Source organism: Salvelinus sp. IW2-2015, unplaced genomic scaffold (assembly GCF_002910315.2).
Source record: "Salvelinus sp. IW2-2015 unplaced genomic scaffold, ASM291031v2 Un_scaffold2790, whole genome shotgun sequence".
NCBI lineage: Eukaryota > Metazoa > Chordata > Actinopteri > Salmoniformes > Salmonidae > Salvelinus > Salvelinus sp. IW2-2015.
Window position 1 is genome coordinate 8,649 of NW_019944091.1, and position 13,307 is coordinate 21,955.

Consider the following 13,307-nt stretch of genomic DNA (forward strand, 5'->3'; position numbering starts at 1 on the left):
CAATATGTTCCAGTTACTGATAATATCCAGCAACTTCACACAGCCATTGAAGAGTAGTGGGTACAACATTCCATAGGCCACAATCAACAGCCTGATCAACTCTATGTGAAGGAGACGGGTCACGCTGCATGAGGCAAATGGTGGTCACACCAGTGACCAACAGATCCACAWCTGTAATCCCAGTCATGTGAAATCCATAGATTAGGGCCTAATGATTTTATTTCAATAACAGATTTCCATATATAATCTGTAACTCAGTAAAATCCTTGAAATYGTTGCATGTTGTGTTTTATTTTTGTTCAATATAGATTCTCCTTTTATTTTGGTGATTGTTAGATTATAAAAAATATATATATAAATTATATTTTCTACATACTTTTTATCTGGTTTTAGTAATTTCAGTTTTTACTGTTTGGACATAGACGGCCCGAAAAAACACTTAGGCTGGCCCGCCCCAATACTTTTATATGCAGTAAAAACCCTGGACACACACACCTACATGACCACATACACTTTGTTTAGGCCTACTTCAGATTTTCATTTCTCATGTGTTTTTGTTCAACCTTGTGTTGTTTTTAGTACTACATGGATATTGATTACTRCATTGTTGGGTTTAGAGTTGKCAAGAAAGGCATTTCACTGTACCTGTGCACGTGACATTAAAACTTGAAACTATACTTAGTACGCATCTCAATGGACTTCCAGGAAGGTCATTATACATCTCTTATTTCCTCTCTTCCAGGATAAGTACCTGCACACCAACTGCCTGGCAGCCCTGGCCAATATGTCAGCCCAGTTCCGCTGCTTACACCAGTACGCTGCCCAGCGCATCATCAGGTGAGGTTTAGTAGGCACTCTGTAGAACTATTACTGWCTGTCAACACAGACACTGGTATGGCCAAAGCATTTKAACTGGTATTGATATGCTCTTTACTCGAGCCATAGCCTACTGGCCAACTGTAGACTGAAGAGGTTTAGCAGGTCAGAGTACAGCCAGTCTCCCAACGGATCGATCGCCAGTAGCTACCAGCCAACCTATGAGTAGCTCGCCGAACAACTCTGCAAGTACATGCAAATTAAATGTTCACCACAAACTGTCATATAAAATCTCACAAGTATCAGACACCGCAAACTCCAGCTACTATCTAATAACTCAATCTTATCCCACCCTGGTTATCCAATATTGGCTTAAAAAAACAAATCTAACACTATCTGCCAATTAATTTCAGCAAAATTTCCCATCTGTCTGTCTGTGGTGAACGCGTTTGTCTATCACTCCATGTCAGCCAGCCTGTTGATGTGATAACCGTCTTGTGGTTGACAGAAACCTTTCCCCAATCCTTCTCAATGAATGTTAACTGCAAAGTAGGCTTTCCTAGCAGAAGTATATGATGGTAAGTACAGCGCATTCGGAAAGTATCAAACCCTTGACTTTTTCACATTTTGTTACGTTATAGCCTTATACTAAAATTGATTAAATAGTTTTTTCCCATCAATCTACACAAATACCCCATAATGTCTGGTTCAAGTCCGGGCTCTGACTGGGCCACTAAAGGACATTCAGAGACTTGTCGAAGCCACTCCTGCATTGTCCTGGCTGTGTGCTTGGGGTCTTGTCTGTTGGAAGGTGAAACTTCGCCCCAGTCTGAGGTACTGAGCATTCTGGAGCAGTTTTTCATCAAGGATCTCTCTGTGCTTTGCGCAGTTCATCTTCCCTCAATCTTGACTAGTCTCCCAGACCTTGCCACTGAAAAGCATCTCCACAGCATGATGCTGCCACCACCATGCTTCACCGTTGGGATGGTGCCAGTTTCCTCCAGACAGGGCTTGAATTCAGGCAAAGAGTTCAATCTTGGTTTCAATCAGACCAGATAATCTTGTTTCTCATGGTCTGAGAGTCTTTAGGTGCCTTTTGGCAAACTCCAAAGCAGGCTGTCATGTGCCTTTTACTGAGGAGTGGCTTCTGTCTGGTCACTTTCCATAAAGGCCTGATTGGTGGAGTGCTGCAGAGATGGTTGTCCTTCTGGAAGGTGGTCTCTCCACAGAGGACTCTGGAACTCTGTCAGAGTGATCATTGGATTCTTGGTAACCTCCCTTGATCAAGGCCGTTCTCCCGATTGCGCAGTTTGGCCGGGAGGCCAGCTTAGTAAGAGTCTTGTGGTTCCTAACTTCTTCCATTTAAGAATGATGGAGGCACTGTGTTCTTGATACCTTCAATGCTGCAGACATTTTGGGTACCCTTCCCCAGATTGTACTCGACACAATCCTCTCTCGGAGCTCTACGGACAATTCCTTCGACCTCATGGCTTGGTTTTTGCTCTAACATGCACTGTCAACTGTGGCACTTATATAGACAGGTGTGTGCCTTTCCAAATCATGTGCAATCATTTGAATTTACAGGGTGGACTCCAATCAAGTTGTAGAAACATTCTCAAGGATGGTCAATGGAAACAGGATGCGCCTGAGCTCAATTTCTAATCTCATAGTAAAGGGTCTGAATACTAAAGTATTTCTGTTTTTTATTTTGTTTTTTATTTGTTTTTTATTTGTAATAAACATTTCTAAAACCATTTCTCTCTGTCATTATGGGAATAGTGTGTAGGTTGATGAGGAAAACATTTCATTTAATCAATTTTAGATGTGGAAAGAGGTCTGAATACTTTCCGAATGCACTGTATATCATTTATATCTATTATTGGTTATTTGAGAACATTGCCATGAATTGAGCAGCAGCAGTACAGAACCATTGCTAGACTAGCACATTAGGTGGCACATTGCTCATTCGCCAGATGCACAATTAAAGGGACAGATTTTGGGGGGCATTGATTAGAATCCCCATTAGCCGACRCCACGGGGGATCCAGCTCGTCTTACTGGGGTCTAAACACATAATGAAAARGACATTACAGACAAAAGTCTTTACATTTTAAATACATTTACAAATATTAACATGTAGTGTGTGTGTGCGCATCTATGCGTTGTGCCGAATGGTGTTGCTTTATTCATTTTTGAAACCAGGTTTGCTGTTCACTTGCCCTATATAAAATGGAAGGGAGTTCCATGCACTAATAGCTCTGTATAATACTGTACATTTCCTTGAATTTGTTCTGGACCTGGGGACTGTGAAAAGACCCCTGGTGGCATGTTTGGTGGRTGGAGTAAGTGTGTGTATCAGTGCTGTGTGTAAGTTGACTATGCAAAAAATAATGAATTTCCAACACATTGTTTCTTATAAAAACAAGAAGTGACTCAGTCAGTCTTTCCTCAACTGTCAGCCAAGAGAGACTGGCACGCATAGTATTAGTATTAGCCCTCTTACAACGAAGAGCAAGATGTGCCACGGTTCTGGGCCAGCTGCAGCTTAACTAGGTCTTTCTTTGCTGCACTTGAACATATGACTGGACAATAATCAAGATAAGATTAAACTAGAGCCTGCAGGACTTGCTTTGTGGAGTGTGTTGTCAAAAAAGCAGAGCATCTCRTTATTGCGGACATACTTCAACTCATCTTTACAACCGTTGAWTCTCTATGTTTTGACCATTAAAGTTTACAATCTAAGGTAACACCAAGTAACTTTGGTCTACTCAACTTGTTCAACAGTCACACCATTCATTACATGCTTCAGCTGAGGTCTTGAACTTAGGGAATGATTTGTACCAAATGCAATGCTCTTCATTTTAGAGATGTTCAGGACCATTTTTTTACTGGCCACCCATTCCAAAAGAGACTGCAACTCTTTGTTAAGGGTTTCAGTGACTTCATTATATATGGTTGCTGATGCWTATATGGTTGAATCATCATYATCATACATTGACACACATGCTTTGTTTAATGCCAKTGGCAGGTCATTGGTAAAAATAGGAAAGAGTAGAGGGCCTAGAGAGCTGCCTTGCGGTACACCACACTTTACATGTTTGACATTAGAGAAGCTTCCATTAAAGAAAACCCTCTGGAATTCTATTAGATAGCTCTGAATCCACGATATGGCAGAGGTTGAAAAGCCATAACACATACGTTTTCTCAACAACAGGTTATGGTCGATAATGTCAAAGGCTGCATTGAAATCTAACAGTACACCTCCCACAATCTAATTATTATCAATTTATTTCAACCAATCATCAGTCATTTGTGTCAGTACAGTACATTTTGAGTGTCCTTCTCTATAAGCATGTTGAAAGTCTGTTATTAATTTGTTTACAGAGTAATGGCATTGTTTTGGTMAAACACAATTTTTCCAACAGTTTGCAGCAAGCTGATAGGTCTGCTGTTTGAACCAGTAAAGGCTGCTTTACCACTCTAGGGTAGCGGAATGACTTTGGCTTCCCTCCAGGCCTGAGGACAAAGACTTTCCTCTAGGCTCAGATTAAAGATATGACAGATAGGAGTGGCTATAGAGTCAGCTACCATCCTCAGTAACCATCATTAAAATATTTCTCAACATCAAATGGTTTTGTGATTTAATACCCCATCTGATTCAATGAAAGATGGCGTTGAATTAGTTTTTCTGCCCATAATTAAATTTCAAGTACTCAAGTTTTTTCCCCMATCTTTCTTTGTCATTGATCTTGGCTTCATAATAATTCTTCTTTTTGTTGAGTTTAGTCACATAATTTCTGAATTTGCAGTAAATCAGCCAGTCCGATGGGCAACCAGACTTATKAKCCACTCCTTTTGCCCAATCTTTTTCAACCATAGTTTTTAAATTCCTCATCAATCCATCGAGCATTAACAGTTCTAACAGGTGCATGTTTATCAATAATTGGAGGAAGCATAAATTCATCAAGTGCAGTGTCTGGACCAACAAATATTTGTATTATCATCTACAAAATATGTTCTACAATCTCTTATACACTATTTTAGGCACAGCTTTTGAAACTTTGGCTTTACTGGATATAGYCACTATATTGTGATCACTGCATCACTTGGTACRGATACAGCTTTAGAACAAAGTTCTACATTATTAGGAAAAATATGATCAATACATGTGGATTATCTCCTGTAGTGTTTGTAAACACCCTGGTAGGTTGATTAATAACCTGAACCAGATTACAGGCACTGGTTACAGTGAGAAGCTTCTTCTTGATGATAACCAGTCAATATTCAGGTCCCCAAGAAAGTAAACCTCTCAGTCTATGTGATGTAAACAGTCAAGYATTTCACACATTATTAAGATACTGACTGCTAGCACTATCTGGCCTATAGCAACACCCCAAAAGAAAAGGCTTTAGATGTGCCAGGTGAACCTGCAACCACAACACTTCAATAACACTTGACATAACATCTTCTCTAAKCATTACAGGGTTATGGCTCTGAATATATACAGCAACACCTCCCCCATAAGYGTTCCTGTCTCTTCTATAGATGTTATCCTTGTATTGCTACTGTTGTATCATCAAATGAATTACATTTGTGAATCTCAGAAATGGYTAATATATGAATGTTGTCTGATGTTATTGATTTCATGAACCTTATTTCTAAGCCTACCTATAATATGGTCTATTTTCAGTCCTTTCCTGGGTCGCTTATCAGAGATAGACATAATATGGAAAAGAGCAAACAAAGCAAGATAAAAAAATATACATTCAGCAGTCCATTAATCAGTTGGTGTGTGTAAATGTGTTTGTGTGTGCTGCAGGGTTGAAGCTACGAACCCATAGGCTTGGCTCTCTCATCCCTTCCAGGCTTTTGGGAGGGAAGGTGGACAATGAGCCAGTCATACTGTAAGCAATGTCCCTACGTGCTCTGGCAGCTTTCATGGTAGGGATAAGTTATTTCCTCTTATGGCTCACACCTTCAGGATAGTCCTCATTGAGGAAGATGTTTGTTCCTCTCAAGTTCTTTGCTCTTTCCAGAACAGCTAAMTTGTCATTGAACCTCAGGAACTTGATCACTATCGGCCTGGGTCTGTCACCTGGGCCGGTGGTAGGTTTTCCAGTCCTGTGAGCACGCTCCACCTCAATCTTCCTGTGGTGCATATTCAATTTCTCTGAGATAATTTCCCTCACTTTGTCCTCAGACTCCATCCAGGTCTCGTGGAGATTCTGGAATTCCGACCACAACAATGTTGTTCCGCCTTGATTGTCCCTCAAGATAATCCAATTTCTCCGTCATTGTTATCATGGATTCACATACATAACTGATGTCCTCTCTGTGACTTACAGATTGCTGTCATCTTGCTGTTCTCCTGTTTAATCTCACTGGCCTGACCCTGGGAGAACTGCAAACTTGTCTTCAGGTCCTGGACCTCTCATTCTATTATTAGTTGACTCCACCAGTATTTGGACACAACAATTGAAGCTATCTTCTTGTTGTTGTAACATCTGATGGTCAAACTATTTTTGTTAATTTAAAAGACGCTTCACCTGTCATGTAGAGACACCACTGTCCTCAACGGTACACCTGCTGGCTTTGGTGTTTGTCATGGTAGCTACGTAGGTTACGCTSTTACTCCTCGCAGTTCCAGACAGGGCAGGTTGCAGGGAAGATGGGAAACAACAACAAACAGTAGGGATCTAGACAGCCACAAGCCCGGGACAATCCACGGTTTCAGCCACAATGGCTAACCGCGTCACGGGCTGCGTTCAACCCCTCAAACCCCTGCTAGCTTGATAGGCAGCTAGCTACCAGCTAGGGCTCCCAAGTGGCGTATTGGTCTAAGACACTGCATCTCAGTGCTAGTGGCGTCACTACAGACCCTGGTTTAATTCCAGGCTGTATCACAACCGGCCATGATTGGGGGTCCCATAGGGCGGCGCACAATTGGCCCAGCGTCGTCCCCGTTAGGTTTTGGCTGGGGTAGGTCATCGTTGTAAATAAGAATTTGATCTTAACTGACTTGCCTAGTTAAATAAAGGTTAAATAAAATAAATAAATACACCAAGCAGCTCCTCAGACCTGGCCTTGGTCGGCAGGATCACTGGACAGATCGTAGCGATCCCAGCAACTGATGCCAACCGCGACACGAGATCCAAACTCAAAAGATAGCTGGCTAGCAACCTAACTGTTTCAATAGACTTTCAAAACTTTCCAAAACAACAAACTTTCCAAAAAAACTAACCGTGCTCTCCCTCATTCCACATTCAACAGGATGCCGAACAAGGCAATTGCACAAAGAAATTKACTTCTGATGTGATTTAAGCATTAGAATGGACTCAGAACATCCAGTGTCGTTGTTCTCTATCAATAATTGTAATTTTGAGTGAAAAACTAAACAAATCTCGCGCTCCAGCAGGTATATTCCACTGGTCATCCCCAATGCCAACACCTCCTTTAGCCGCCTTTCCTTCCAGTTCTCTGCTGCCAATGACCGGAACGAATTGCAAAAATCACTGAATCACACAATCACAAAAATCACAAACTTTAAGCGTCGGCTGTCAGAGCAGCTTACCGATCGCTGCAGCTGTACACAGCCCATCTGTAAATAGCCCATCTGTACACAGCCCATCTGTAAATAGCCCATCCAACCAACTACCTACCTCATCCCCACATTTTTTCATTTTTCTGCTCTTTTGCACACCAGTATTTCTACTTGCACATCCTCACCTGCACATATATCACTCCAGTGTAAATGGCTAAATTGTAATTACTTTGCCACTATTGGCCTATTTATTGCCTTACCTCCTTACTTCATTTGCACACACTGTATACAGATTTKTCTRTTGTGTTATTGACTGTACGATTGTTTGTACGTTTGTTTATGTGTAACTCTGTGTTGTTTTTGTCGCACTGCTTTGCTCTATCTTGGCCAGATCGCAGTTGTAAATGAGAACTTGTTCTCAACTGGCCTACCTGGTTAAATAAAGGTGACATTTTTTATATATATATTTATATACAAATTAATATACAAATTAATATACTAATATACTAATTAATTAGCATCCAATCCTTCGAGGGGAAAAAAGTATCCACCTGAGTCATAGGTAGCTCCCAGCATCTGTGTCTGACTCACTAAGATTTTCCTCCAAAGCCTCTTTCTCGGTATTCCTGGCTTTTGTCATCTTTTTACCCCCCGTTGGGTAGTTCTCTTGGCTTTTCACTTTCTTTTTAAATCCCTGATAAGCCATTTTTATGCCAAAGCGATGAAAGAATCCGTTCAATATACTATGRTGCGTTCTGAGTGTGTCCTTTCTAAGTACCGGTAGCAACTGTTTGCATTACGCTAACGAGCTACTCCGTCCTACACAAGTCCCACCCAGGTCATCTGATATGACTGTAAAGTTTATCTTATTGGCTACACAACTGTCCATCTTTCATTTTACCCACTCCTCAGTCGAAAGATAAAAACAACACACTTTTGGTGCTCAAAGATGTTGGTGGACATTTGATCTTCWAGTTCAGCCATACATTATCGGAGAACATTGACACTAGGCTACTTTTGTTCGTAAGAACCTAACGATTCATTTGAAAACATGTAGCTCTAGCTCAAACACAGACCACATGGAAGCTTACMTTGTAAGATGTTGGTTGTTTAGTGAAAACAAAGTTTAAATTGGACTCCTTGACTCTCTGGGCTGTGAATCAATAATGGTAGGTCACAGGCCGATCAAACAACATTATCTGTGGAGTCTATGCTTTAATCACATATCGACATTGTTCAAGATTTACATAGCTTTATCTGGACTGTGAGTCGCAGCCATCTTGAAATGGGCGAGTGGGTGTGGCCTGCCCCTTCTATGGCCGTATGCTCATATATGGTACTAAGTCACACCAAAGATTGTATGGTACGGGAAGWAAGCCAAGATCCCCAGCTTTCAGGAGACACCCTGTATTCAGGGACGACATTGAATTAAACATTTATATCAAGGGGACCCTACATTTTAAGAGGTTAAATGCCCTGATGACTTGATACACAACAACATATTCCAGATTGCCTTGGTAGCTCTAAGCACACAAACACACTCAAACACTTACTCCACCCTGATTATGTCATCGACTTGGTCATTAGACAGACATTAGTCATATTTTGTGAAATATTTATCTTTCCATTTATACATGCCTAAGCATTGAGATCTCTGCACTGTAGCATCAGAACGTCGTCCAGCCTTTGAAATGCTGTCGCTCTATTCTTCATGATACCTCCGTGTTAGACCACTAGACTGGCTGTCAGTCTGTGGTTGGCTCTGAATAAAGACATTATCACGTCTCGCGGGTACTCTCCAGCTGTGAAGCACTCAGTTAGTCAGTCAGTGATGGTAACACTAATGGTTCCAAGCTGTTGAAAGGAAGGAGGATTCACGCATGCACAGGATTCTCCTCTGCTCTCTGTGGTTAGGAGACTTAACCATATGAAAGAATAAGACTGTGAAGGGCCAGAACAGTGAGTCACTGACCCAGCACACAGCCCATTTTACCGGATGGACCCTGGCTAGGACCACACACTTCCTGGCCAAGCTCGCTCACTGTCACGGGACAGCTAACCAGAACCACCACGCGAGCACTCCTCTTCCTCTCATCAATTCTTTCAGGATTATTTAACGCTGTTGCGTGACCACGGGGAAGTGGAAACAGAAATACTCTTTGCGTAGGCGGACACACACAATCCACCGTGTTTTATGATGACTAAGAGAGTAGCCTGCTGACACTATTGTCCGTGTCTTCACTGTTTAGGGATGTAGTGGTGGGGAAGGTAATGTAGTACATTTATGATTTGGGCTGTTTAGGGATATGGTGGTGGGTGGGGAAGGTAATGTAGTACATTYGTGATTTTGCTCTCAGGGGAATTTACTCCTGGAATTTCCAAATGTCAGATTTGCACATTTTCTGTCAAGGATTTTTTGTTATTAATTGACACTTTAAAGAAAAATCACTTTTTAGGTCCATATATTCAGAGGCAGCAGAGGGTGAAAGGGCTTTCCACTCCGTTAGTGAACACTCCCGTCTTCATCCCTTGGTTCCTTCCCAGAAGGCCAGTTACATGAATGTGTGAATAGCTCGCAGATAGATTGACTGTGTGGTGCTTGTGATGAACGGAGGCACGCATGTTATTATCATTGTATAATACCTCACACTGTCTTCATATCTGCATCTTAGACGCTTTGCAAACAACCACCAAGCCTCCTTTCATCATCACGCTACACTGTAGTTTTCCCAAACAACCACCGAGCCTCCTTTCATCCATCACGCTACACTGTAGTTTTCCAAACAACACCGAGCCTCCTTTCATCATCACGCTACACTGTAGTTTCCCAAACAACCACAAGCCTCCTTTCATCATCACGCTACACTGTAGTTTTCCCAAACAACCACCAAGCCTCCTTTCATCATCACGCTACACTGTAGTTTTCCCAAACAACACCAAGCCTCCTTTCATCAATCACGCTACACTGTAGTTTTCCCAAACAACACCAGCCTCCTTTCATCATCACGCTACACTGTAGTTTTCCCAAACAACCACCAAGCCTCTTTCATCATCACGCTACACTGTAGTTTCCCAAACAACCACAGCTCCTTTCATCATCACGCTACACTGTAGTTTTCCCAACAAACCACCAAGCCTCTTTCATCATCAGCTACCTGTAGTTTCCCAAACAACCACCGAGCCTCCTTTCATCATCACGCTACACTGTAGTTTTCCCAAACAACCACCAGCCTCCTTTCATCATCACGCTACACTGTAGTTTTCCCAAACAACCACCAGCCTCCTTTCATCATCACGCTACAACTGTAGTTTCCCAAACAACCACCGAGCCTCCTTTCATCATCACGCTTACACTGTAGTTTCCCAAACAACCACAAGCCTCCTTTCATCATCACGCTAACTGTAGTTTTCCCAACAACCACCAAGCCTCCTTTCATCATCACGCTACACTGTAGTTTTCCAAGCAACACCGAGCCTCCTTTCATCATCACGCTACACTGTAGTTTTCCCAAACAAATATTATAACCTTATTGTTGGAATTCTAAGAGCATGTTAAGTCTGTCTATAACGCCAATCCATGGGCAAAGCATTGATTATAAATTTATAGACAATGTCATTAAGGAGAAGCACCTATCTTATACCAATGATTTTACGGCATGCTCAAGACTAATGTCAATGTTAGCGCTACAGAGAATGAGAGAAGGAGTGGATTTCCTGTCTGCTGAGCCTAGTTTAGTTGAAGTCGGAAGTTTAAATACACTTAGGTTGGAGTSATTAAAACTTGTTTTTCAACCACTCCACAAATKTCTTGTTAACAAACTATAGTTTTGGAAAGTCGGTTAGGACATCTACTTTGTGCATGACACAAGTMATTTTTCCAACAATTGTTTACAGATAGATTATTTCATTTATAATTCACTGTGTCACAGTAAACTTTTGACCCACTGGGAATGTGATGAAAGAAATAAAAGCTGAAATAAATCATTCTCGATACTATTATTCTGACATTTCACATTCTTAAAATAAAGTGGTGATCCTAAGTGACCTCAGACAGGGAATTGTTACTGGGATTAACTGTCAGGAATTGTGAAAAACTGAGTTTAAATGTATTTGGCTAAGAAGTATGTAAACTTCTGACTTCAACTGTATATAACAATTTATTATAATATGCATGTGACTACCTCAGTCACTGTGGCTGTAATATTACAAATGAAAAAGCCAAATTTGCTGCACTTTTACCTATTTTACTATGCCTCCCTTTTTAACAACACATTCTAAACTCTTCTCCAGAAAAACACTTATCAAACAAAAAACAGACAATATATATATATATATTTTTTCCCCTTCTTTCCCTCTCCTCTGTTGCCCTTGTCTTTCAGGTGCGACAGCCTCCACATGAGGAGATACTGTTCTGTACAAAGATACTGTTCTGTACAATATGCATACTACCGTTCAAAAGTTTGATGTCACTTAGAAATGTCCTCGTTTTCCATGAAAACATACATGAAATGAGTTGCAAGGAAATATAGGAAATATAGTCAAGACGTTGACAACGTTATAAATAATGATTTTTAATTGAAATAATAATTCTCCTTCAAACTTAGTTTTCGTCAAAGAATCCTCCGTTTGCAGCAATTACAGCCTTGCAGATCTTTGGCATTCTAGTTGTCAATTTGTTGAGGTAATCTGAAGAGATTTCACAAGTTGGATTGGCATTATGGGCACTTGTTACGTACCATACKGGTCAAGCTGCTCCCACAACAGCTCAATAGGGTTGAGATCCGGTGACTGTGCTGTCCACTCCATTATAGACAGAATACCAGCTGACTGCTTCTTCCTCTATATAGTTCTTGCATAGTTTGGAGCTGTGCTTTGGGTCATTGTCCTGTTGTAGGAGGAAATTGGCTCCACTTAAGCGCCGTCCACAGGGTATGGCATGGCGTTGCACGAATGTTCTTCTTTGTGATCCGAACACCTCAAACTTAGATTTGTCTGGCCATAACACTTTTTTCCAATCTTCCTCTGTTATGTTTTTGAAAGAAAAGCTAATTTTTTGTCCATTAATTAACATCAATTGATCAGAAATACAGTGTAGACATTGTTAATGCTGTAAATGACTATTGTAGTTGGAAACGGATGATTTTTAATGGAATATGTACATAGGCGTACAGGAGGTCCATTATCAGCAACCATCACTCCTGTGTTCCAATGGCACGTTGTGTTAGCTACCCAAGTTTATCATTTTAAAAGGCTAATTGATCAATAGAAAACCCTTTTGCAATTATGTTAGCACAGCTGACAACTGTTGTTCTGATTAAAGAAGCAATAAAAACTGGCCTTCTTTAGACTAGTTGTGTATCTTGAAAAACCAGCATTTTGGGTTCGATTACAGGCTCAAATGGCCAGAAACAAAGACCTTTCTTCTGAAACTCCTCAGTCTATTCTTGTTCTGAGAAATTTAAGGCTACTCCTGCGAGAATTGCCAAGAAACTGAAAGATCTCGTACAACATGTGTACTACTCCCTTCACAGAACAGTGCAAACTGGCTCTAACCAGAATAGAAAGAGGATTGGGAGGACCCGGTGCACAACTGAGAAAGAGGACAAGTACATTAGAGTGTCTCGTTTGAGAAACAGACGCCTCACAAGTCCTCAACTGGCAGCTTCATTAATATTACCTGCAAAACACCAGTCTCAACGTCAACAGTGAAGAGGTGACTCCAGGATGCTGGCCTTCTAGCAGAGTTGCAAAGAAAAAGCCATATTTCAGACTGGCCAATAAAAATAAAATATTAAGTTGGCAAAAGAACACAGAGCACATAACGAGGAAGATTTTGGAAAAAGTGTTTATGGCCAGAACAAATCTAAGTTTGGGTGTTCGATCACAAAGAAGAACAATTCGTGCAAACGCGCATTGCATACCTGCTGGACGGCGCTTAAGGTGGAAGCCAA

General features: G+C 41.1%; 1 protein-coding gene across 1 annotated transcript in view; it reads left to right on the forward strand.

The window, feature by feature from the left end:
* The window catches only part of LOC112074743 (dymeclin-like), a 32,518-nt gene that overhangs the window by 1,677 nt on the left and 17,534 nt on the right, over positions 1-13,307 (forward strand). The window contains exon 2 of the mRNA XM_024141849.1: positions 743-837. Within this exon, the coding sequence (XP_023997617.1) occupies positions 743-837 (95 nt within the window). The remainder of the gene's footprint in view (positions 1-742; positions 838-13,307) is intronic.